The sequence below is a fragment of the Anopheles arabiensis genome, chromosome 2 (assembly GCF_016920715.1).
Source record: "Anopheles arabiensis isolate DONGOLA chromosome 2, AaraD3, whole genome shotgun sequence".
NCBI classification, from domain to species: domain Eukaryota; kingdom Metazoa; phylum Arthropoda; class Insecta; order Diptera; family Culicidae; genus Anopheles; species Anopheles arabiensis.
Genome location: NC_053517.1, coordinates 79,028,520 through 79,053,177, shown reverse-complemented (window position 1 = coordinate 79,053,177; position 24,658 = coordinate 79,028,520). Strand labels below are relative to the sequence as shown.

Below are 24,658 nucleotides of genomic sequence, written 5' to 3'. Positions count from 1 at the left end.
CGCGGATAATATAGTGTTAGTTAGTTTTTCTATCAAATTATCGATTTGAGTTTGACTATGTATTCTGTCATGTGAAATTTCAGCTGGATTGATTTTAGAATTGATGCTATGTTTGAATAAGGGCCAGTTTGCTTTGGTGTAATCATGAAGTGTTCTGTCGGGTTTGAGATTGATCTTTTCGTTTAGTACAGAAAATGTTACTGGTAGGTGATCAGAAGTGAAATTTGTACTGGTTTTCAGGTCGGAAATGTGATGATAATTGTTTGTTAGCGTAATATCGATCGTAGAGGGATTTCTTGTAGAGTCTGAAGGGAAATGAGTAGGTGTGTCAGGAAAACAAATCGAAAATTGTCCCTTGCGCAATTCGTCAAATAATATTTTGCCAGTTGCGTTTGTTGAGGCACAGTTCCACATATTGTGCCTAGCATTTAAGTCACCACATATTAGAAAGCTACTTTTTAGTCTAGTTAAATTTCTTAGATCGTTTTTAAATTTACTCATCACTGTGTTTGAGCCAGGATGATAAGCTGCGATTATTGACAATGGGCCCTTAGATGTCTTAATTTGAACTCCTATTGTTTCTATAATTTCCATTTTAAAGGCTTTCATAAGGTTAAAAGCAATGTTGCTTTTGATAAGTATTATAATCCCTCCTTTGGCATTTAGGATTCTATCTAGTCTACAGATGCTATAGTTAGCAATGTTGAATCTTTGTCCCGGTTTTAAGAATGTTTCTACTACAATCATTAAGTCAACGTCTTTTTTCCTTAAATAGTTTTCTAGCTCAATTTTCTTATTGAAAACACCGTTTGCGTTCCAGTATGATATAGTTATTTCTCGAATATGATCCATCAGTTAGCAAAACAAAATTTACTAACAACCTCGAATATCGCGGTGATTTGTTGTTGTTTTGTCTTGCAAGCGCGTAATTTGCAAAATACTTCACCAACTATGACTGTTAATTCAGTCGCATTAAACAAATCCTCCGTACTGCTATTTGTTTGATTCGCTTCTATGTGAGGGAGTTTATTTGTTTTGGACGCTGACGTAGGAGGGAGCACAGGGAATGCATTTCCTTCGAATACAAATTCTCTCGATGCTGGTAGTTTAGGAGCACTGGCTTTTGATTTTGTTGGTCGCTTTGGGCACCCCCAAAAGTTGGCTGGATGATTGCCTTCACAGTTAACACATTTTAGTTTGTGTGTTGGCAGTAGACCATTGTCATTTGATGTTGATGCCTTCAACGGGCATTCTTTTGAGTCATGTTTACCTGCACACTTGTTGCAGGAAGCAGGATGGTGGCAGTTAGCAGCACCATGACCAAACGATTGGCAGCGTTTACACTGCATTGGGCCTTGTCTGTTGGAATAATAATTCCACTGTACTCTGCAGTGCTCAAGTGCGTTTATGGAACGCAGCTTTGTAAGGTTTACGCTTCCTTTGGGGAAGTGAAGGAGATAGGTTGCGTGTTCGTCGTATTTTTTATTGCGAACGGCTAACTTTTTCACTGACACCGGGTTAATGCCCTCAGCTTCTAGCACTTGTTTTACCTCTTCCGTGGGCATATCGTACAGCCCGCTGAGTACTATTTTGCTTGTACGATCCTCTGCCAGTTGGTATGTGTGAAAATTCACTTTGGTGTTAGACAGGTGTCTGACCACTGTTCTAAAGTCATTGGTTGTGTATGTGTACACGATAATACCTTCGTTTGCCACTTTGGTGTGATAACGTATTACTCCTGCGTCGATGACTTTTTTGTGCACTTCTCCTAATGACTTGCACACAATCTTGATTGGAGGAATACTAACACTATTACTCGTCGAGCTAGGCTTACTCGTATGTGTATCCATAGGATGCTCTTCTTTATCGTCTTCAAGCAGTGCATATGTGTTAGGCGACACCATTTGCACCTGTTCCGTATTGAGTTTGCTCAAGCGGTGGAATGTAGATAAAGGAATTTTTACATTCCTTCGCTTTGACGAGACTTTGCCACAACCCATGTTGACGGGTCGGGCGACTCTAGTCGCTTTGGTTATAGGTTTCACTTTTATTACCAATTAGAACTCTGACTTTTGTATGTGTTTATCACAACGCTTAGAACCTCGCGGAAAACACGTCTGCACTCCTCGCAGTCGGAGTGATGAGTGTCACATCTAGAGAAATGGCAAATTGTTTACATCGAAACTGAGTCTGTGTGTATTTTTTTCTGTTCATCGGTATTATTTATTTCCCTTGATTTAATTAGTTTACCTTTCCCTTCTCTTTCTAGCCAAGCTCTTTCTCTTCTACTTTTCTCTCTCTCTATATATTTCTCTCTCTTTCTATCTCTCTCACTCTCTCTCTTTCTTTACTATCTGTGGTGACCGCGTATCGTTTTCATTCATTCAATTCCTCATCCCATCTCAGCAGGTCGCTCACAGCATGCTCTGTTGCTGTTTTTTTTTTCGATTAGTGCAAACAGTGCAGGAAACATTTCATCAATACCGTAACGGCTTTACGCTCATGGGACGGGTGGAAAATTCATCGACTCTGGTCGGGAAAACTGGGAAAACCTGGATGGGGGTGAAAAGAAAAAAAAGATTGGAAGAATGGAACAGAGAGAAAGAAGGGAAGAGGAAGAAATTGGTTATTAGTGATTTTTTTGGTGTGCTGGTAATAATTATTTAATGCAGCTTTAATTATCATGATATAACGAGAACGTGAACAGTTTGCAGTGAGATGGAGGTGGTGATACGGGAGGACGGAGGTAGGATAAATGAGAGAAAATGAAAATGCAAGGGTCTGCAAATTGTGGAAGCGTCTAAGCCATGCGGAATATGGTTATATCGAAGCAAATCCTTCACAGACTAGATGTATTTAACTATTTTTAAGATGTTAAACTTCCATTTACTAATTTCTTCTAGCTTATAGCTTGTTCATATGTAAATATAAAAGGTGGTAATGGTTTCTACAATAAGGTCGCTTGAATTTTTCGTTTTATTTCTTATTTGATATTTAAGATTCGTTTTTATGTCTCTCTCTATTTTAAAAAGTTTAAATTACTATTTAAAAAGTGTATTTTTCCTTTTAACTGGACATGCGTTTCTGAACCTGCTAAATATACTAAGTATACATTATAATTTAAGTGGCAACTAATAAAAAAATTGAGACGGTTTTTTCTTTTTCTCGTGTTTTACTTCGTTGATAAATTGTTTTGCTTTCTCTTCTCAGCTTGAAATGCATACATTTCTCCTTAGTCAACTGATAGCCACACACACACACACAAAAGAATCTCATGTGTGTCCAGACGACGCGACTTGCAATCAACGTTTAATCTCTCAGCACGCACGAATGCTTCATGGTGACGATGCTGTACTCGACCGTTCTGGTGACGGGGGAAGCGATTTGCGCGTGGCGTTTCATTTTACGGCCCGGTATTGCAACACGGCACACAGACGATTGATCGTGAGTGGGAAGACGGCACAGCATTAACGACAACAATGAAGAGTAAAATTAAATTCAGCACGCGTGCAGGTCGCTAGCAAACACTTTGGCAGCAGCCGAACCAGCAGCGAACGTTTGCGCAGGGTATAATTGCTTTGTAAGTGTTAATGCGTTGGCGAGCGTGTGTGTTTTCGATGGTGAAAATGATAGCTATCTCGTGAAAAACCAGATCGGCGGCATCATGGTTTATAGAAACAGGTTTTGTGTGAGTGTGGCTTGGAAATTGATTTTGTGCGAATGATAATTATTTATAAAATGAAAATGTAACTCAAGATGAATCATAAATACAGAACAAAAACTGAAGCGATACATACTTAATCAAAATAAATACTTACAATTGAATAAATAGGAAAACGAAAACCATACCTTTGTTCTGGGAAATGGACTAATTAAAACAGAAAACAGATACTCCACCAGGAATTGAACACGAGGAGGGGATCAAATTAATGGTGCCGAAGTGGTCGTCGTTAAACTGAAATTCGTGGAATAAAAGTACGCAAGTAAATAAACCGAAGAAAGAAGAAAAAAGAACCAAAACCTCAACGCAAAAACGATGATTGGCCATCGAAACAGAAGCGAACGGTAAAACACGTGCAGCGAAAATGGATGTTGTTGCAAAGTGATGTTTTCCAGCGAAACGAAAACACGATCGCACATTCAAACAGGTGTGTGTTCACCTACGGCTACCACCGTTGGTTCGGTAAACATTCGCCCCTGGTTGAAGCGTTTCGTTAAAATGGATGTTATTGAATGGGGAATGAAAAACACAGACAGAGGGGGAGGGAGGGATGAAGCGATGCAAACATATTTTAAATTAAATCACTGATTGCTGATGATGCTTGACCGAGCAATAGAGCAGATGCATTTGTGTAAGGATGGAAGCGGTATAAACGTGGAAATGCAGCACAATTGTGCAGAATAAATTAATCCAAACGTATGAAGCATATGTTAAGGTGCATGACAAAAATGAATATAAAAAGTAAATAGTTTAAACATGATTTCAAGAAAATTCTATTCTATTGTTAGCAAACCATACTATAATTTAAAAACAAAAGCGAAAAGCGTTGCAGTGACCCTGTATGCCATGTGGAGTGACTTCTGATGAGTGAAGAATGACAGCAAGGTGCAAAAAAGGAGTAAAAACAAAATACAAACAATGACACACACACCAGAAAACAAAAACAAACAAACACACATGGATGAAAGCAACAACTACTTGCAAACGACAATATAAAACGTGCTTTGCTAGAACGCTCGACGCGCGTCCTTTTACCAATACCAACCGTGTGCTTTCGGTCCGCGAGCGGGGTGAGTTGTCCTTGCTGAATGTCGGTCTGCCAATGGGTCCATTCGATAGGCGCGGTTTGTCCAAATGTTGTTAGCCCGAGGTTGGCGAACGAAGGAGGGAGGCGAAATGGGTTCAAGTGGCATCAGTGGAGTTTGTTTGTTTTATGGGGTTTTTTGTTACGGTTCGTGGAAGCATTCCGTGTAACAATAATATTTGTTATGAAGAGTGAAAATCATGAAGAAAAAAGAAAACAAAAACACACGCACACACGCATAAACAAACATAAATACTAAACTCAATGATACAAAATGGTACAAACCCGTAAAATATAAAATTAAAAGAATTAAATCCTCACAAATAAAAAACAGATTATCAAAAAGGATGCATCATTGTGAACAGGGTGTAGCATTCCGTTCAAACATACACACAACGAAAACCCAAATACATACACATTCAGCGTGGGGAGAAAATTATTGCTTATCACTTTAGACTGTTCCTTACCTGCGGTGATGATTGTTCACCTTGCCGGAAAGGATGTTCCGTTCGTCCCGCCAGCGATAGAAGTGATGGCGCAGTGTTTGGCGCACCTCGGAGTTTAGGAAGCAGTAGAGAAGGGACACGACAAAGCCCTGGTAAGTGAAGAAAGAGAATGTTAAAATAATACATCATTCAATCGTATAATTGAATTTTATTTTTTACTTCAAACCACTACTCCAAAATTGCATCCAACTTGAAACTATCTTTTCTTTTAGAAATTGTAACAATAAAAAATCAATCCAATTTATTCCAATTTTTTTCTCACGATTGCTTGTCTTCTGGAGAGAACCATTATTCTAACGACAAGACGATTGCATGATTGGCTTCATTTCTGCACGGCACATTCGTCACGTTTTCGTGATGGCTTGTTGCGGTCAGTCCGGTGCCATTAGAATGATAATCGAAATAACTATCGCTCGTTACGCTTTGCACTGACAACTTCCTCGTTCAATAATACCAATTATAAAGAAAATGAACTGCATTTCTTCTGGATAGCGGTTAAAGAAACTTAAACATCAATTAGCAAACACAATGCCAAAGTAAAACATTTAAGCATTAGTCTAGCGAAGAAACTTGTTGTCCTTTTACCCTTTTTTCATATCATGGATTGCTTTCAACCCACTCAAATTCAAATTTTTGTTGAAATATCTGAGTGTAAAACATGTGCCTGAAAAAACGAAAACTAAAAAACGGTGATCCCTTCTCAGTACATTCTTTTCGACACCTTTTCTCCAAAATTAAATCAAATTCACCTCTCCCAAACAAGCCGTATCCGCAACGTTTTTCTACAACCCCTCGAATTGTGCACATAATGCGCCGGTTCACAGTGTGAATGTGCCAGTAGATCCCTTTACCTGGTACCGAATTGGCTCAATACCCTTCAAACATTCTTCCCTTTGCACCGGATTTCGGAGTTTCGCTGCCCAATTTCTCACCTGCGTGCTAAGAAGAATGGCCCGCGTGATGGCAAATATGTGGCTGCCGACACCCTCGACCGGGCCGTAGATGACGATGAGGTAGGTTATGCCCAGCAGCGGTATCAGCACGAGCAGCGCTTTCGAGGCTTTCCGGTACTGGCGCGTTTCGACCGTATTCGCCGAGCGCAGCTTCGTGATAAGCACCTACCCCGAATGGGGGAAAAATGGAAAGAAAAAGAAAGTACACACACCGAAAGCGTTAAAAGATTCGTCTCAAAAAAGACATTTCATTCGTTTTGTTGTTGTTGTTGCTGAACTTTGGAACGGGCAATTGAAAACGAGAATCAATCATCATCGGGCGTCTGCCCGGAAATGCCTTTCCGCATCACTTACCCACATGATGCGCAGCAGGAAGATGAGATTGATAACCAGCACGGCACAGGACGGGCCCTGGATGATCCAATCGATGTGAGATTCACGCATCCAGGAGCATTCTATTTCGAGCTGGAATTTCGGACCGAAAGGTGCTTTTATTAATAGAGCATAGAGCGCGCGGGCAAAAGGGGTGAGGCCATAGCGGGAAATGGGATTACAAAGCAAAAAGGGGAGGAAGTATGATATGCGAGATGCGATTGATATGATTATGGGAGGGTCAGAAATGAAGTTAGTGCTAATATCCGGACGGCTGCTTACTTTACTAGGATGTTCCAAATTCGAGACACTGCCAAAGAAAGGCTTTGCGATGGCCCAAGCTCCAACGAAGATCAGTGGGCCTCCTGGTGAGAGGGAAACGGAAAATAACAGAACGATTAGCTGGCAGAAAGGTTTGTGTTTGACGAAAATCTGTCTTGAATAAATATGTTTCACTGAGCTTTGCTAACGGTGTTGCATTTTCTTCCTATTTATTAACGAAGAGTGTCCTGTATCTCTTCTTATTTGGTTAAAAGCCGCATCAAAGGGTACATCCAAGGGCTGTTTGTTTCATTAAAAATCATTAAATCGATTTCTTAGCAACACTTTGCCAGCTTCCTTTACAACATAGACCTGTAAGGGACCTGTGCGCTATTGAGTTTCAAATTAAATTTTGTGTAATTTAAACTGAGCTGATTTACGTTGATTAAACCAGGCCCTGGCTCGCTTTTTCCAATTGAATCAATCTGTTTACTCATCCCAATCAGTACACCCATTCCTCCCAGCTCTCGAACTAGAACCGGTAAGCAATGGTTTAACAGTGCGTGTTTCCGCAATTAACATTCCCAGCTCACTTATACGAGGTGTAAGAGGTGGTAGAGCAGTTGTATGTCGAATTCGTTACAGCAAGGTTGGCTCACGCAGATGCCCTGTGTGTGTATTACGTTACGAAACTTTTCATTTCTCTCGTTTCTTTCTCCAGCCCGCTTCATACTTCCCCACGGGTCACGAGTGAAATTGTTGCACTCGAGACAGTACAACGAACGGAATGGAAACCCGAGCGGCGTTTCAGTTTGCCTCCCAGAATGGATTATTTCGTACGTAAAAGGGTGAGCACAGCGATTTGCCGTGTGCTGGTCTGCAAGCGAAAGGATTTCAGACCGGTTGCATGGGTTCAGGTACGGAATCCGTTTGAAGTCTACGGCTTGGTGTCCAGAGCTACCTCTGCTTTGGGATAGGCTTTTAATTAGCAACAATCAGGGCTCCTGTTTTTGTTCACTTTTGTACGCAAATACTTTTCGAAGCGCTAGGGCCGCATGAAGTCAAGCGCAAGGAGCATACTACGAACTGGTATAAAGGTATCCGATTGCAAGGTAAGTAGAGTTGTATGTTAAGCAATTATTACGGTACATCATTTGCTATTTATCAAAGATCAAGTCACAATAAAAAGTGTTGAATAATAATTTTGTATGAACTACTAACTGCTTTGCAGGACACTATTCGGTATGGAGACGCATGGTACTTTGTGATAATCAATAGTTTTTAAGTTCGATGGTATTTCAAAAAAATATAATAACATATGATTTATTGTTTTAAATTATTTTATTGAAAGAAGAAAAATAAAAGGATTTTTTTTGAATAAAACAATACATATTTTAAGAAGCAAGAAATAATCATATAACTGTTTGGACTTCAAGGACACGAATTCGCATGGAGACGCATGGTACTTCGTAATATTCTCAAAAAGGAGTTGAAAACTATTTTTGGTATTAGAAAATGATACCATTCTGTTAAGGATAGAATTTTGTCTTACTTTATCCACGATAAAAAATACTGTTACAAATACAAATACTGTTCACGTCATCCTGTAGCACCATACACAATGACAGCCATGTTATCCCCCAAAAGCCCAATACCTACCCCACCCAATGATGGCGTACTTCCGAAAGCGTAACGTGTCACCGGAAAACGTCTGCACAACCAGCATGTAAAGGTAGAGCCCTGAAAAAAAAACCGGAGCAAAGGAAATGCAAAGATTAGGTACCCTATAGAGCATTAAGCTAACAACCTTCGTGTGTGCTCAAACTGGCTCCGGTACGAATAATTTCACCCAGCCTTCCTCTATTCTCTCCTACCTTTCCCGCGTGCACAAACGCAAGCTAATTGATGGAGCATATATTAATCAGATGCTTTAAACTAATTACACGGTTAGTTTCGTCTGTCTCTCGCTCGCTCCCTTTCCCCATGATATGATACGTAGATTAGCCCACCCTTAGCACACCCTTTCAAAAAGACAAGCCTGCCGGAATGCACTCCCAGGGGGTGTAGGTAATACGGTAATTGATGTTTAAACTATTCATAAGACAGCCTGTGAGCCGGGGTGGGAGAGTGTAATTAAGTGCATCTCGCAAGCCAACCCACGGAGCCAGGTGCAGCAGCTTCCCGTGCAACCGTGCGATGAGGTGAGCTTAGAAAGGCAAACACTCAGCTTCCATGGTGAGCTGACGTCGTGCAAGAACGGTAGCAAACTCGAAGCTAGAAAGTGGAAGATTTATGCACACGATCCGTACTGCGTGCTTTAGCAGGTGAAGTAGCTTTTAAAGCCGAGGACGGTATGGATGTTGTTTGAATCGATTTTTCACACTTAATTCCAGGGATTTGTTGCTAATTTATGGTGACAAAGAAGGTGGAAGAAAAACCTTTAAGTACGAAGTAATTCTACACTGTTTGCAATGCGTTTAGCAACGATCCATTGAGTATTAAAGTAATTTTAATTGTTCAAATCTGTTTAAAACATCTAGTGTTGTCCATAACACATGGAGTATTATTTAAAATTACATATGCAATTAATATTTCTTCAGTTTACCATCATTTCAACGAAGCAAATGATGGCAAACAGAAAAAAAAACTTCCCTTACTGCTAACCATTGGCGTTACCATTTTCGGTAATTAAACGGATTATAATTATCCGTGCCATAAATTCACCCATCTTTCTTCTCCACCGCTGATTTCACCAGTTGGGCAACATCGAAAAGCAATTAAAGTCAATTATGATGGCAAACTACCCGGTACGTGTACACGTCACAGGAGAAGGAGTGCAACGGAAAGTAGTTCCCGCGAGCCAACGGATTCAGCCCGGGCTGATGGAAACTCATTTTTCAAAACCATTCCAGATACGCGCTACGGAATGGGTTAAGAATGGGGTGGAAAAGGAACAGCAATAACTACTTCCCTCTCGCGCAAAAGTTACTCGAACTTGCACCATGATTACATGATGGGATAAAGATTTTATGGTGGCCGTTTTTTTTGCTTCCTTTTTCCACGCCACCGTTACCAGCGGCAGCTGTTGATACTTGTTTTATGGATCGTTGTAGCGGTATCGGTTGTGATGGGAAAAGTTTTTCCTACTCGGGCCAGTGGTGGTCGTGTCGCATGATCTCATCTTTAACCTTTTCATAAAAAACGGGATAGGCTCTTGGCTCATGGTAATGGATAACGTCGAACGCAGATGGTTGCTGCTATTTATCTCCGCACTCGATACCGTTTGACGCTTCCTCGCGAACGATCTTTCCTACTCGATGTCACTGTACTTGGTTCAAGTCTGCAGAGCGATGATAAATTTCCATTTTCTATGCATCATTCCAAAACTGTGCCTTTATCTACACATTTTTCTACCGCTCTTCCTTACTATTAACTGGCAGAAAAATTAAGTTGTTTACCGAAAGTGTTTGATCAAAGCGAAGGAATGGGAAATGAGGTGTACCTTAATCGACGATGGCAGGAATAAATTGATGCGAGCTGCTATCGAAAGCCCGTCTGAAGCTTCTATACTTTACTCACCTTCCACCAGCATCCAGAAAAAGTTGGTTGTGCTAAAGTAGTGAAAGAGCGTTACAAGAAATATGCATCCCGCCACTTCCAGCTTTACGGTAATCTAGAAAATCAGAAGAAAAAAACAGACCAAGCGTCGGTTCGATAAACCCCAACAGGGTGAAATCGAAGGAAAAAGAGTTAAATAGAAAGAAAAAGAAAGAAAATGTAGCGCTACAAAAGAAACCTTGAAAGTGTGCAAATATTGAAGTGCTTGTTGCATTTGCTTTCCTCTAAAGATCCATCATATGTTTTGCTTTAAATTTTTTTGAGAATCATTTTCTGCACTCCGTATAGTTACACGTACCTGCAGCGAAAGGATCAGTATCCACAGGCTCGACGACATGATGTAGGTGAGGAACAGATTGACGTGTATCGTGTTCCGCAAGCAGCGCAGATCCCTGCGGGCAGAGTAGTTACTGATTTTTAATCACAACGGTAACGCTTCCGGCACCGGTAATGGGGCGCGTGGCGGGACCTCCCAGCCACCCGGCATGGCCGTTGGGCTACTCACTTGAAATACACCAGCACGGCGACGGCCAGCACCAGCGCGGCCAGACTGATCGAGTAGCCGACGAAGTAGATCAGCGTCGGTAGCTCAATTTCCGGCTCGAAGCTGGGCAGCGGTGGCGGCTGTTCGAGATGCTCGCAGCGATCGTAGTCGGTGTAGTTGTCCCAGGTACCGTCGACGTTGCAGAAACGAGTCGCATTTTCTGGAATTGGAAGAAGCGATTATTGGACAACTTTTTTAATGTATTAAACGCTATTCTATTTGTATTTTTTTTAAATATTTTGGATTTTGATTACTTTGACAAGGTGCAACATATTATCTTTCTTCAGCCTTCAGTAGCTAAATCACACAATACAATACAAATTAAACGTATAAACGTTTGTCAGGGTAGAAATATACCATCTTTTTTGTAAATTTGTCAAACATGAAGGTTGAAAAAATATTAAAAAAATAATTCGTAGTAAAAAAGCTTCAGCTATATGCTTTTTAACCGAAATTTCTCCAAAAGATAAACCAAAAAGTTGAATAGCAAAAAGCTATTTGAAGCATAATTTCCAAATCATTCATGTCGATGTCAGTTTTTGGAAAGCAGTACAATACAGCTTCGAAAAATCAACCAAGAACCTCATTACATCGTTTGATTTTTTAACTCCCTTTTTCTAGCTAAGCAAAAATAAACTCGCAAGCCAACATTCATCCAGATGCGTTTGAAGTTCAGCCGCACGTCAAAAACCTATCACTTCCAATTACCCTTTGAAGTGTTTTCAACCGTGTGTGCTAGCACGTTCCACGAAGCACACCAACCTAATTTACACGCGTATCCGTATAAGGACGGTTTATTTTTTCTCTCTCCATTTTTCACCTAATTGATCAGTGATTACATTTCCAGTGGGTGTGCAATTTTTGTACGAAAATCATTATGTTAATTTGCCTACGCTCGTTGCTCGTTTAGTTCAATTCCGTTCAATTCACTGTGCTTCACCGAAGGACTTCAAATGGCATAGTGAAATCAAACGTTTGATTGAATCTTGCAAACTAGCCAAACAGCTCCATCGCTCTGTAAACAGAAGGAACCGTCCCATGGGAAGGATACCGGGTCGTACAAAGCACTGGGCGTCCCCATCCCAATGCGCTGAATAATTAATCATCCACGAACAAACAGAATTTCACTTAAACTGTCCACCAAGGGGGTTGTCTCACAGTCGGATCCCCCTGAATGCTAATGACACGCGGCACCGGCACCCGGCCATTTCGGCTCAACGCGGAAGTTAATTAGCATTGCACCGAGAAGTCCATTATCCATTGTTCCCTGCCCATGGGGTCGGCCACTTTAAGGACGGCCTCTGTAATTATCAGCCGAACGCCTTGGCCAGTGCAGCCGCACACGCCCGCAAGAAGCCAGCGCTAGAAAGCTATTTCCGTAGGAGGTGCTGTGCATACGCCCTGCCATCTCCACTGAAGGTGGGCGAACACGCTCAACAGGTTGCGGCCGGTTGGCAATGGGAAACGCAATCCGAACAGAAAGGAAGCGGAGTCTTGGCTCGGTTTCTTGCATTATCTAGAAGCTTTGTGTTCGCTTTGTGTTTTCGATCAAAGAAAGGTGGAAGCAAAAATGGATGATTTTTTTCCGAGAAATACATGCTCTTCCCTTCCACGCGTTGCCCTGGCCCTGGGCGTCCTTGGGTGGGTTTTTTCGTTGACTTTGAAAGCTTTGCCCCAGTCGGGAGCACTCTGCAGCCGGCGTACGGTTTAACATTCGGCCTCTTCATGGCAAAACCGCCCTCACAGATGTGAGAACAAAATGGCTGCTTGAAAGGCAAAAAAGAAAGAAAAAAAAAGAAACCAACGCAACGGAAAGACGCACGGAAAGAAAAGCTTATCATCTCAACTACGCTCGAGCACTGCTGTAGCCCTTGCATATCGCGCTGTGCGCTTATGGAAAGAACAACGCAAACAACGAGCGTAATGTAATTCCTTTGGCTCGGCTGGAATCGCCTCTGTCTTTCTGCGTGTTGCGCTTGGAGAAGTATACACATTTTCTTCTCCGGTTCTTTTGTGCTCGCCGCACCAAAACATAAGCCGTCCAGCGAAACAACGCGCGGCACATTGGGGTGATGAAAAGAAAACATCAAGCGTATGGTACGAGCTAAGGAGAAGGTGGCATTTACTGTGGCTCGGTGTCCGGGTTTTCCTTTGAACAAATACCCTCAGCCAAAGCAGCTCAACTAGTGCAGACAAAGTTTCCTTTCAAACCTTCGCTAAGCTTTACTACTGCAAAGGAGCACACCAGCGTTTAGTGATTCGTCATACGAGAAAATACGAAAAGACTTTCCCGTTTTTGTTTCTTTAAAATAACCTCCCCCGAAAACGATACGTTTTCATACTCATTGTTCTGAAAAGGGTTACCCCTGCAAGTCATTCGGGCTCGTATCCTCAGCGCACCCAGGGAAAACTTCTATTTCACTGGTTCATGTACGCCTCAAGCCAAACGGCAACAATCGGCCCGCAACACACGGCACAAAAGGTCGAGCCAGTTGTCCGATTATCTTTTAGCGGACCCTGGAGTCTGTCGCGGGCAGGGCCTGTGCCCCGTTGAAATGGAGACCAGAGATTTTTGAGCCGACGGTAAAGTTAACCTTATTAACTTGATGTGCTGGATGTACAATCTAGGAAGTGGCTGTGTGTATGCCCTCTGGGAAGCGAGGAATCTTACGAGGTGCACATCCCTCTTGGGAGTGGCGAGACCGGGGAAAATGGTTGGAGCTAAATCTGCTCCGCTGCCGTACTGTTAAGTGTATGTGGATGAGTAAAGTGGTGTGGCGGTGGTGAGCATAAGACTCGGGCCAGACACGAAGGGGATGGATAGGACTGGCGATAACGTGAAGGCTAACAATGCGACGACGTCCGACCATGACAGCAGCGTTGGGAGTGATTTATGTGCGTCTCCGAACTGCTGGAGGTGTGGTGAGTTTATCTTGTTGAACGCTAGCGCTTCTTCTCTCTCTCTCTCTCTCTCTCTCTCTCTCTCTCTATCTCTCTCTCTCTCACTTTGTCTTGGTTTGGTTTAAGAATAAGGAAGTCATGGTGTAACAAAAGCAGAGAGGTATCTGGAAGCTAATAGCTCAGCTTCTGTCACACGTTGAGCTATCTCGGGCAGCCATTCCGTCAGGCGGCTGCTGGTGCTGGAATGTTAAATACTGCTCATCCACTAACCGGTGTTTGTGCCAGTGGCGTCCCCCCCTCTTCCTCCTTCGTGGGGAAGTGTCAAGGTAACGAAGGCCAAGTGAAGAAACAAAAAGCAAACGAACAGACTGGCAGATATTTCGTATCTGTGTGAAACACTTGAGCATATGCGTTTGATGTTTCCGAGGCAACGGTTTTCATCTCAATTTTGGGGGGCTGAAGAAACTCGTGGTGGGGGGGGTTTATGGTCGATAAATGCAGTGAGCTCTTCAGGAGCAGCTTTTACCATTATTAAACACACTGCGAGGGGGGGGGGATTTGAGGGCAATATTGTTTTTGAAAAGTGCCATTTTGATTGCCATTTCTGTTGATACGAAGAAGGGAAGCTATTGTTGAAGCTTTAATGCCGTTTAATAGCGCGAAATGTGGTATTTAGCTCTCAACATATAACTCACGACAATATGATATAATGGCATTTGTTTGAGCGTATGATAAAGTACAGATATAAGAGCAAAATAAAAGCTTTCCCAAAATGGTCGAAATCGACTCTTAAATACGATAACGATCCATCTTACCATTTAAATCTAAATAGCAATCATAATTCATCAGCCATCATCTTAAGAAACGTCCAGATCAATGACCCTGAAATGTGCTACTCCATACTCCTCACTCTTCATATCTAGAAGAATATTTTTCCATTAAATATTCACCACCGCCGCTGTAACAATAATAAGAACAAACCCATCCGTACCGCTCCCAACGGTGGAAAACATAAATTTCAATTCCGGTCCCTAATCTTTGTCCTGCGATCGGATGCGAAAAGCGTACATCGTTGGCTATCAGCGATACTGGCTGGCTTTATTTGGTGTGCCTGCCACCAAGGTCATATACCCGCCCAAGGTATCATAACGCCCGGCTGCCAAGAACCGTGTCTCACCGGGATTTTGCAACCTATAAATTTGCATAGCTTTTTTTTCTTACTCTGTTTGCCACCGGTTTGGTGTGGGATTGTGCTCAGCGTTTTAACATTTCAGCGGCAGGAACAACAATAGTTTACGGCCAAAACTATGCAGCTGAATGTTGAAAATTTGCCATTTGAAGGGATGGGAATTGGCTTTTCCATCGCTTTCTGGTACCGAGTGGGCGAATTTAAATGCTCGATTCGTTTGTGGTTGAGGTATTTTTGGGTACAGGTGGGAGAGTTTCCATTAGCTTGGCTGTGTGGGTGTTTACCATTTGTTTGAGACACATTTGTTAATATTTAGCATTTTCCTTCTGGCTTCAGAGGTTTCTTGATATTGAAGGGCATTAGTTCTATAGACAATGTTTCAATGAGTTCTATAGACAATGTAAATGAGCAAAATCTCACATAACGAGCAATATAATTTTCTGATATAGTTTTCTACTGGATCTACTCGCTCAGGCAGGCAAGTTCTGATAATTGCTGTCACATGGAAGAGCTTCGTATGACTTCAAATATGGTATGCAAATGTAATGTAGATGCGATGCCAATGAAAATATCGGAAATTGTTAAAAACTCTTTGTGATGAAAAATATTTACCACAGGAAACTTTCAATTTTGATTTTGTTTCTGATGAATTTGGCGAAAAAAAAATCTAGTAGGAAATGTCAATGACCGTTCTGTTTGGGAAAAATCATAGATAATGTTAACATAATTGACCACTTTATCAAGTAAATGGCTGAATAATAATGACAAAGAAATAATTATTATTTCTCTTTTTATACAAATTATCTAGTAAAAGCTTTCCGCAAATCGAGTTTTTCATATAACGAGAGAGTCTCTGGAATAAAACTCGTTATGTAGGATTTCACTGTATGTTAAAAATGTTGTTCTGTTACTGATATTTTTAACGATCTACAATCAGCGTTTTTTTAATTAAATTGATCATTCACAGCTTTGTGAAAATTAGTTTTTCTATCGCACAATGGCACACAATTGCAGCACACAATTGTTCCAAAATTTCACTGCATGATCCGCATTCGTTTAACATTCTTTATGTTTTGATTGATTTGTACGTTATTTTGAAGTAAATTATTTGTATTCTTAGTATATATGTTTAAGAACGTTGTAATATTGACTCAAGATGTAGGAAATTATAAGCAATTCTGATGGAACAGTACCGTTCCTCAATTGAAGAAAACGCTTCAGAAATAGTTATTTCTTCAGTTTTATTGCGAGCTTTTGTTTTTGCAGCACTTAGTTGAGAAATTAATTTTTGTACTGTTTTTAACATACATTGTGCGATCGTCGTCAATAATTATGTTGTTTTCCTGCTCTGTAGTAATATATTATTTTAATATTTATATCACCAGGCGCTCAGTGGCACAAAACTTTAACTCAACAAAAAAATATTATGATCATTTGATATCCGACTAATTCTCGAATAACTTATATAATTTCTTTTTCATATTTTTCTTTTGAATTAACGAGCTACACAACCACGTTAACCTTAAAATGGATTATGCTTGTAAGCTTCCTGCTTTTTTAAAAGTACTACTTAGTTGGCTTGTCACTCTTTACTACAGAACTACGGATTTGTGTGGGAATTGATCACGTTCCGTCACGTCTAGGAGTTTGAAATGTGAATAGTGAAAATTACCATAAAACGAAAATTAGATAACACTTTACTTTTCTTTTGATAGATGAAATATTCCTAGACAGTTACACTAACCACTAAACCCAAAGTACAATCATAAATTTTTAACCCTTTTTATATCGTTAATTTTATGGATGATCACAAAAAAAAAGATCGAAATCAAATGAAAATTCGATTCAAATAAGATTTGTATTGGTTACATAAAACATTGCATGTACTGCATTAAAGTTGAGTGAATGCTATTTTAAGTATGAACAAAAAAGGTGTAGGTGGATGTATGTTTAAATAGTAGTTTGAACTCTAAATAATTCATGTTATCATTACAAAATTGTACAGGATTGTAAATTATAAATATAAATTTTGTGTGTGCAAATTTGGTTCGATAACCAAAATTACGTCCAAAAAAAGAGACAAGGTATTTCAAGTCCAATGAAAACTAGGGATTTTTATTTCAAAACAAATATCTTTTTGATAAATGTTTAATTTTGTTCGACAGTCATATTGTTGCATGAAGTCTACATTTCATTGAACTCAACCGCATTTTCAACCGCAACTAAAATACTCCAACATCTACATCATCTGCTGCATTAGAATTCAATCCAGTTTAATCACATCATTTTAACACCACGCGATTAAAAAAAACCCAAAACCATCCCCGTACTCACGTGAGCTATCATACTGCACGCCCTTCAGCTCGGCAAAGCATGGCAGCACCGCCAACGTACCGGGCGGTGTTCGCGGCCAGCAGGAAACCATGTCGAAGAACGACGGACAGGCCACGTCCTGCAGCAACTCCTCCGCCTGTTGCTGCAGTCGGCACCGTTCCGCACCGCTCGCATTCATTGCCAGCGCCAGCAGCCCCTCCACCAGCGAAGGGTTTTCCACCGAAATTCCGGTCACATTTCCCTCGCCGAACGGTGACCCACCGGAACCGTCGTCCGCTGCAATCGCAGCCGCAGTCGGTGTAGTTGGCATTGTTTCGTTCGCCATGTGCAGCAATCGGCGGGGCAGTAGGGTAGGTTTTCAATTTTTCCGCAAATTTTCTCTCACTCACTCTTTTGCTTGGGGGGCGGCGGGGGCTCGATTCAAAACCGGGCGAATCATTAAAAATTCACTTCACAACCTACACGGAACCGGGGTCAGCAAGGCCCCGGGTTGACGATCGATGTACATCGAACCGTCGGCATTCGGCGCGCTTTAAAGCGTCACAATGTTGGCACCACTTGCACATTGCCCCCGCGGGTTTAACGCACACAAACGGGCGAGCGATCACTTTTCGTGGTAAATGGCTATTAAATAATGCACAGTGCCCACAACGCACAATGGCGGAAATTGATTGAAATCACTTTTTTTCTTTTTCGACGACGCAGTAGGAACTATTTTGAAATATTGATGTAACCTTTAATATATGTTAAATGCACAATCACGTAGAGAGAACAATTTCATAATTCATGCACATCTTTAAATCACTCGCAATGAATACCTTAATACTATTTCTAACTCGAGCAATTAGAACATTTGAACACTTTTATACATTTTGGCAAAAACACACTATTGGAAAATTTTTACTTCACATCACAACACACTGTTTCTACCTGTTTAAACCACCCATTCCCAGACCCCATTTGAAGGCACGGTACGGCTTCACACAGCACGACGGGAAACACACTCGAATCGGAAAAACCCCGAAACGCAACCAAACGCGTTACCGTCCAGATGGAAACTGATTTCGCCGGCGGAAAGCTTCTCGATGCTGCCGGTCCCCAAAGACGCGCGCCGTCGTCATCGTCGTCATCATCATCATCGTCGTCGTCGTCGTCGTCGTGGTAGTTGTCGGTGTCGTTGTAGCTTATGTATACACGCGTACACTGACACACACACACACGATGGTAGCAAGCACATCTACCAAGCAAGCAAACCCCCAAACGAACTGAAATGGAGCATCGTTTTCGTTCGCCGGGTTTTTGTTTTTCCTGCTTTATTGGCCCGTCCGTTACGTTTGCCGATCGGTTTGTCCGTACCCAGGGGGGAAAGGGATTGGGAGTGTATTCTTCCATCTTTCGCTCGGTGCATTTCGCTCGCTATGATAAATCCTAACCCTACGCCTCTGTGTCATCTCTGGAAGATGGAGTGTTGAAATCGTTTCCATCGCTTCCGTCTTGGTTGGAATGAAGGAAGGAATTTAGCTTGTTCTTGTACTCGAGCCGGAAGGCAATGATTTTTGGCAATGGTTTCGGTTTGCAAAGTTGAAAGTATTTTGCTTGATATGCCGATGCATTGGAAATATTGTTAATTTGATGTTTTGAGGAATTTAATAAGAGAATAAATTTTTTATTTCCCTTCTATTGCAGGGTTTGTCACATGAAATAACAAAATATTCATCATTTATTCTTAAAAAATGACTTGAAAACACTAATATTTATCAAACTACTGGAGCTAGCAACAAATCTGTCGTTGTAATCAATAGCAAATACTTTGAAATCTTCAAATTTCAACAAAAACTGATACTATATTTTTATCATCTGAAAGTTTCATATACATTTTGGTAAAAAATAGGGGTTAAAAAAATGCTATTTTTTACATTCATGGCAAATAATATAACAAATAAAACTTTTTCAACATTTGTGAACTGGTTTAAAAATAATTGATCATGAAATAGTTTATTGAAGACAATCTATACGTTATAAATAAATGAGGCAAATATTTCAAGCTATTCCAATATTTGTTTAATTATATCAAACACAATTATTTAAAAAAGTATGTAAACTGTATGAAATTACCTATCCTAATGTAATCATTTAAACGCAAACCTCGATTCATCTCTAATTATTTCCCCAACGTTTCTCTACCATGTATATAAATCAGTAAAATAAGTGAAAACTCGTCCAAAAAGCGCACCGGAAAATTGCGCTAAATCGTGCTCGGCGGATTTAATTCACTACAGCACCGAGCATCTGCTGCTCCATATCATCTGAGCAAGCAATTTAACCGGCACAAGTAATGGGAGATTAATGATTATGATATGTACTTCCTGCCAGCGTCTCCCCCTTGCCATGATGGTGGGTGTAAACTTTTCCCATCTACCACAGAAAGTGGGTTTACACTTTACCACCAAACCGGGTCGAATTGTGGTGCACGGCTAACGTAAACATACTTGAGAGCGCGCCACGTGTAGTGGAGTGATAATTTGTACAAACTCAAATCATCGAAAGGCAGGGAAATTGTCGGAGAAATGTTCGCCAAAAAGGGAAAACACAAACACACACAGCAGCAGCAGCAACAGCAAACGGTATGGTAAATGGGCGCGAGAATAAACATGCCACGATGCGTTTCTTTTTTCGGTAAAATTATTCATGTGAAGCATTTTCCGTTGGCTTTTCCGACGTCGCGTCGACCGAGCTGACGTGATTGTTGGTGGTGGTTATTGAGTGTGTATTGTTGCCAGGCATTCTACCTGTTCGTTTGGCTGTATCTGCGGATTTACCGGCACACGAACCATGGCTACAGTGCTTCCTTCGGTATGAGAAACGGACGTTGTTTCGTCTCCTTTTTTGTGCTGTTGGAAAAGCGTAAGCAAACCATCAAGCCTGTCTGCAAGTCGTAAAGATTTATGGGGCCTTCTTTCACTGCCCTGGTAGCAGATAATTTTCTGCTCAATCTGTGCCTAACTTATGATCGTTTTGTTTGCTGGTTTTGCTGCGATACGCACTGCCCACTGATTGACAGATCAATCGGATGTTTCTGTAAAACTTTCCTCACTTTACAGACTCTGTGTCGTTTTGCTTGCTTCGGTGAGATACAATACTGAGACCGATATTGATAAGATGCACGATAAGAACCGAACCAACCGACCTCGGATGAGGGACAAAGTCCAAGAAACGCTTGCGTCCTAATTTAGTCCCACAAAAGCAGAACATTGAGCTGACCACACTTCTCGGAAGGGAAGTTACCCACCAACCGAACGGGGGAATACCTTTTTCCCCGTCTGCTCAGTCTGCTTTTGTGGTGGGCTGGAAAGTGTCCCAAGAAAAGGGTGTGGTTGTTTTTTTCAATACAAGAAAATTGAAGGACTGTCCTGCTGAGAAACGTTGTTTAATGAAGCGAAAAATTTGTTGGAGGGCGGCAGGATTCGCTCAATTTGGTTGTCGCTTTATTCGGAGGGAAATAGTAGAAAGGTTTGAACATTTAAATGCAACATAAAATGAATGTTTTGGGAAAAGCGTGTGCTGGGAATAAACCGATCAGTGGAAGCAAAACATTTACGCTGAAAGCAAAAAAATATGCTCTCAAATTCTGCTTGTCAGCTATATTTCACCCTTTGCTTGGCCCTTTCAATCACACCGCCACACTCGCCTTTAAATCTAGCGCCCCCTTTTGCTTTAAATCAGTTGAATAAAAAAAAACTACTACTCCCAACCCCCACACAGCTTCATGCTTTTGCTCACCTCCTTTCGCTACCGCTTCGAACCACCCCGAAATTGTTTGTTTTATTTCGTAGCCTCGAGCGTCATCCTCTGCACGGTGGAGAAACACCGCTCGCACCATAAAGTAGACGGTACGGTAGCATCAAACATAATGTTATTGCAAAGACCAGCAAAAACGCAACCAAACAGCACGCAGAACAAAACGGACAAATAGCAATGGACCTTCGGAGCGAATGGGGGATTTTTTCGCTTTGTTTTGTATGTTTCTTGTTTGGTTTGCCACAACTGCGTAAGGTAAAAACACACGCGCACGCACACAAAACAAAAACTTATGACAGATATATTTTTTGCCCTCCCCAAACGGTGTGGGGGGGGGAGGGAATTGGAGAGGAAGAAAAAATGGTGTAGAATTGTTGCACCGTCGCACAGCATCGTTGTCGGGCCCAGGGCTTCGTAAAAATATTTCTAATGAACGAGAACAAACACAATAACAACTCGTCCCGGGGTCCAGTTGGGTTTCGTGCGTCTCTGTGTGTGTGTGGGTGGGTTGAAAATTATGTCAGCAACATAACAGGGCAGGGAAAGGGAATAGAATACGCAAAAGTTGGTGGGCGAAGTTTCGAACTGCTCGCGGTCTCGGGGCCCAGACAGGTCGGCCGTAATGCTTCGGTGTGTGTATTTTGTCCTTCCATTCTTCCATTGCTCGGTGTCAATTCCTGCTGACCTTCGTGGATGTGTGCCATTTTTGGACCCTTTTCTGTTTTCATTTGGGCGTATTTTTCCGTGTTTCTCCCAACTTTGGCTGTCCAATTATACCCGACGTCAAACAAGAGCAATGCTACGGGGTGAAACTGGGCGAGCCGATGCTGGTGGAATTGCTTGCTCAACTTGGAAAGAGCATTGGCAAAAGGGACACAAAAATAGCATCAGAAGGGCAAAACATTGTTGTGGATAATGGCAAAAGGGAAACAAAGCAATCCCTCGTGGGAGGGGGTTAAGGACAGTTAAATGTAAACGATAATGACCAATTAACGAAGGAGGAATTGAAAATTTTATTCCTTTTCTTGCTTTTGAACGATAAACTAGATATAAAAGGGAATTTCTACTACTCTAATACAAATTGATGAATCAATAATGGTATAATTTTTCTAATATAATAATCAAATTAATAAAATAAATTTTAATCTTTGGGCCACATGAAATATTTTTTCCTAAAATCATCTTATTTCAAAATGATAAAACAATTTAGTTTTATTAGAAAAGAGGCTAAAAAATAAGTCTCAGTTATAAAAAATCAGATATTCTTATCTAAAATTCAAAACCAGGACACGTCGATGGGAAGAATGTTTTTTATATTTTGCAAAAAGTTAATTGAAAAACTAATAATTCTTAGGATATTGATAAGATTTACCATTTGTTTGTGTATTATTGTACTTTTTTGTTTGCTTAGTACGCAAAAAAGAAACCAAGAGTAAAGAAACAACGATAAAAATAATCTGACAAATTATGTTAATGATGTACCAAAACTTGGCGTGATCGTTACCCATGTGCATTTATTTTCAATTTCTTGCACAAACATATCAATGCATCCTAGTGCCTGCTTTATGTTGAATGTTTCGTCCCTCGTAATCACAAACTTGTTATGCTAATGCTTCACTAATAAATATGCCTATCGGCTGTACGGCTGGTTAATCAGCTAACGAGGACACTAAAACCCATCCCATCCTCCCATCTGCTCGCTGCGGCAAGCTTGAGGAATAAACGCTTCTTAAAGAGTCTTCCTCCTACTGGGAGAGAAACTTGAGCCTTTGCCGCCACGGACAAAACATACCGACCAATGTATTTCCCGCACACTGCTGCCACTGCTGTACTTGTTTGTCTTGTGGAGTAAAAACATGAATGCATAATTAATACGCTGCTTAGTACGGCGGCGTTCCGTGTATGGCGGAGCAAAAATAAAAATACATGACGGTACGGGCGGAATTTACGCGCACGAATCGATGCAAGCAAAAGCCACACACACCCACACACATAGACGGAAAGGAAAGTCAACAAAAGGAAAGGGGGGTGGTGGCAAAACAATACACAACCGCCGGTGTCTATATGCCGTCTGCAAACATCTCCATTGCCGTTGCGCCGAGTCTATTTGTCTACGCTTTCCTTATCATAACGGGCCACTACCGAAACACACAGGCGGCCAAATAGGGCACGAACAGGCATGAAGATAGCTTTTTGCCTTTGCCTACCGATGGGTGCATGTGTGTGCGTACATGAAGAATGAACAAGAAGCAGATACAAAAAAGTCCACTGATCTTATTTCCAAGAAGATTCGGTTCCCCATAGCACGCAAAAAGCAAAGAAGCTGGAAATAAAGAAACCAGGAACGGTTCAATTTCATCGCAGGCTGGGGTGTAGAACGTTCCTACCGTGTGCGTGTACGTCTGGTGTAGGGATGTTTCAACGCTGCCCCTCCCCGCAGGCAAACATGGACGAGGTCACGATAAGCACCGAACGGCCGGGAGATGGGCAAACATCTACAACCAGCTTCCCCTGTGCCAAGTATTTGCAAAACTCCCGAGGCAATAGACATGGACAGTCAGAAGAGGAACAAAGAAAAAATGCTTCGGCGAAGCAATGCGACATAGGTAATTAACATTTTAAGCGAAGAGATTAGATAATTCTCCAACACGCAGTAAGCACGAAATGTTGGAGAAAAAATGCGTAATACTTGACACCCAAAGTCGGCAAGTCTGTATCGTATCAAAAAGTGTTTTTTACTCCTTTACTGTGCTGTGTTGAGCCGTAGCAGCTAACTCTTTCCTTGGTTTTTGACTTTGCCTTCATGAAAAGCTGATGGCTTAATGTTGGCTTTGCCTGCCGTCCAACAACTTTGAGCTGGCAGAGGCTAGGCCCCTGAAAAAGTTACGTCATTTTTCACCTTACGCCACGTGTTTTTTTTTTATGCGCAAAGCAACAGGTGGAACGCACACAGGTAGAACACGCCGACAGTTCGTGCTTTCCGAGAAACCGAGCAGCCGGGGGACATCCACATCCCAGGCCGCTTGCCGAACATTTTAGATGGAAAAGCATGCAAAGGAAGGAAATCACTTTACAGACGATTTTCCTTTACGTTACCACCGAATGACAAATACGCCCTCGCCTGCTCGCAGTCTCTCTCTTTCGCTGTATACTTCAACACAGTACCATGTAACTTGACGCATTATGGTGCGGATCCGCTTCTGGGAACCGCTGTTACACTTAAGTGATTTAAAACGTGAAAATTATTAACATTCAGTTCATGGAATTGCGTACCTTTTTTGGGGCAGTATTTCAATTACAGTTTTGGATTCGTGAATTGGCTTCCTTTCAAGAGACGCCCGCAAAGGACGAGAAGGCGATTTAAGCGCAACCCCATT

At 41.5% G+C, this 24,658-nt stretch overlaps 1 protein-coding gene across 10 annotated transcripts in view; it reads right to left on the bottom strand.

The window, feature by feature from the left end:
• Positions 1 to 2,149: 2,149 nt before the first annotated feature.
• LOC120894939 (diuretic hormone receptor-like) overlaps positions 2,150 to 24,658 on the bottom strand; it is a 29,693-nt gene continuing 7,184 nt past the window's right edge. For 2 of the 10 annotated variants that reach the window (XM_040297844.1, XM_040297845.1), the window contains exons 2-12: positions 17,484 to 18,194; positions 11,021 to 11,219; positions 10,814 to 10,925; positions 10,477 to 10,570; positions 8,557 to 8,637; positions 6,919 to 7,001; positions 6,619 to 6,729; positions 6,244 to 6,429; positions 5,273 to 5,400; positions 4,767 to 4,817; positions 2,577 to 3,364 (exon numbers count right to left, since the gene is read on the bottom strand). In XM_040297844.1, coding sequence (XP_040153778.1) covers positions 3,310 to 3,364; positions 4,767 to 4,817; positions 5,273 to 5,400; positions 6,244 to 6,429; positions 6,619 to 6,729; positions 6,919 to 7,001; positions 8,557 to 8,637; positions 10,477 to 10,570; positions 10,814 to 10,925; positions 11,021 to 11,219; positions 17,484 to 17,808 — 1,425 coding nt within the window. In that variant the 5' untranslated portion in view covers positions 17,809 to 18,194 and the 3' untranslated portion in view covers positions 2,577 to 3,309. Of the gene's footprint in view, positions 2,553 to 2,576; positions 3,365 to 3,818; positions 3,956 to 4,766; positions 4,818 to 5,272; positions 5,401 to 6,243; positions 6,430 to 6,618; positions 6,730 to 6,918; positions 7,002 to 8,556; positions 8,638 to 10,476; positions 10,571 to 10,813; positions 10,926 to 11,020; positions 11,220 to 17,483; positions 19,189 to 24,658 lie in introns of those variants that run through there. The other 8 variants (XR_005738263.1, XR_005738262.1, XM_040297843.1 and 5 more) reach the window with 8 other exon arrangements.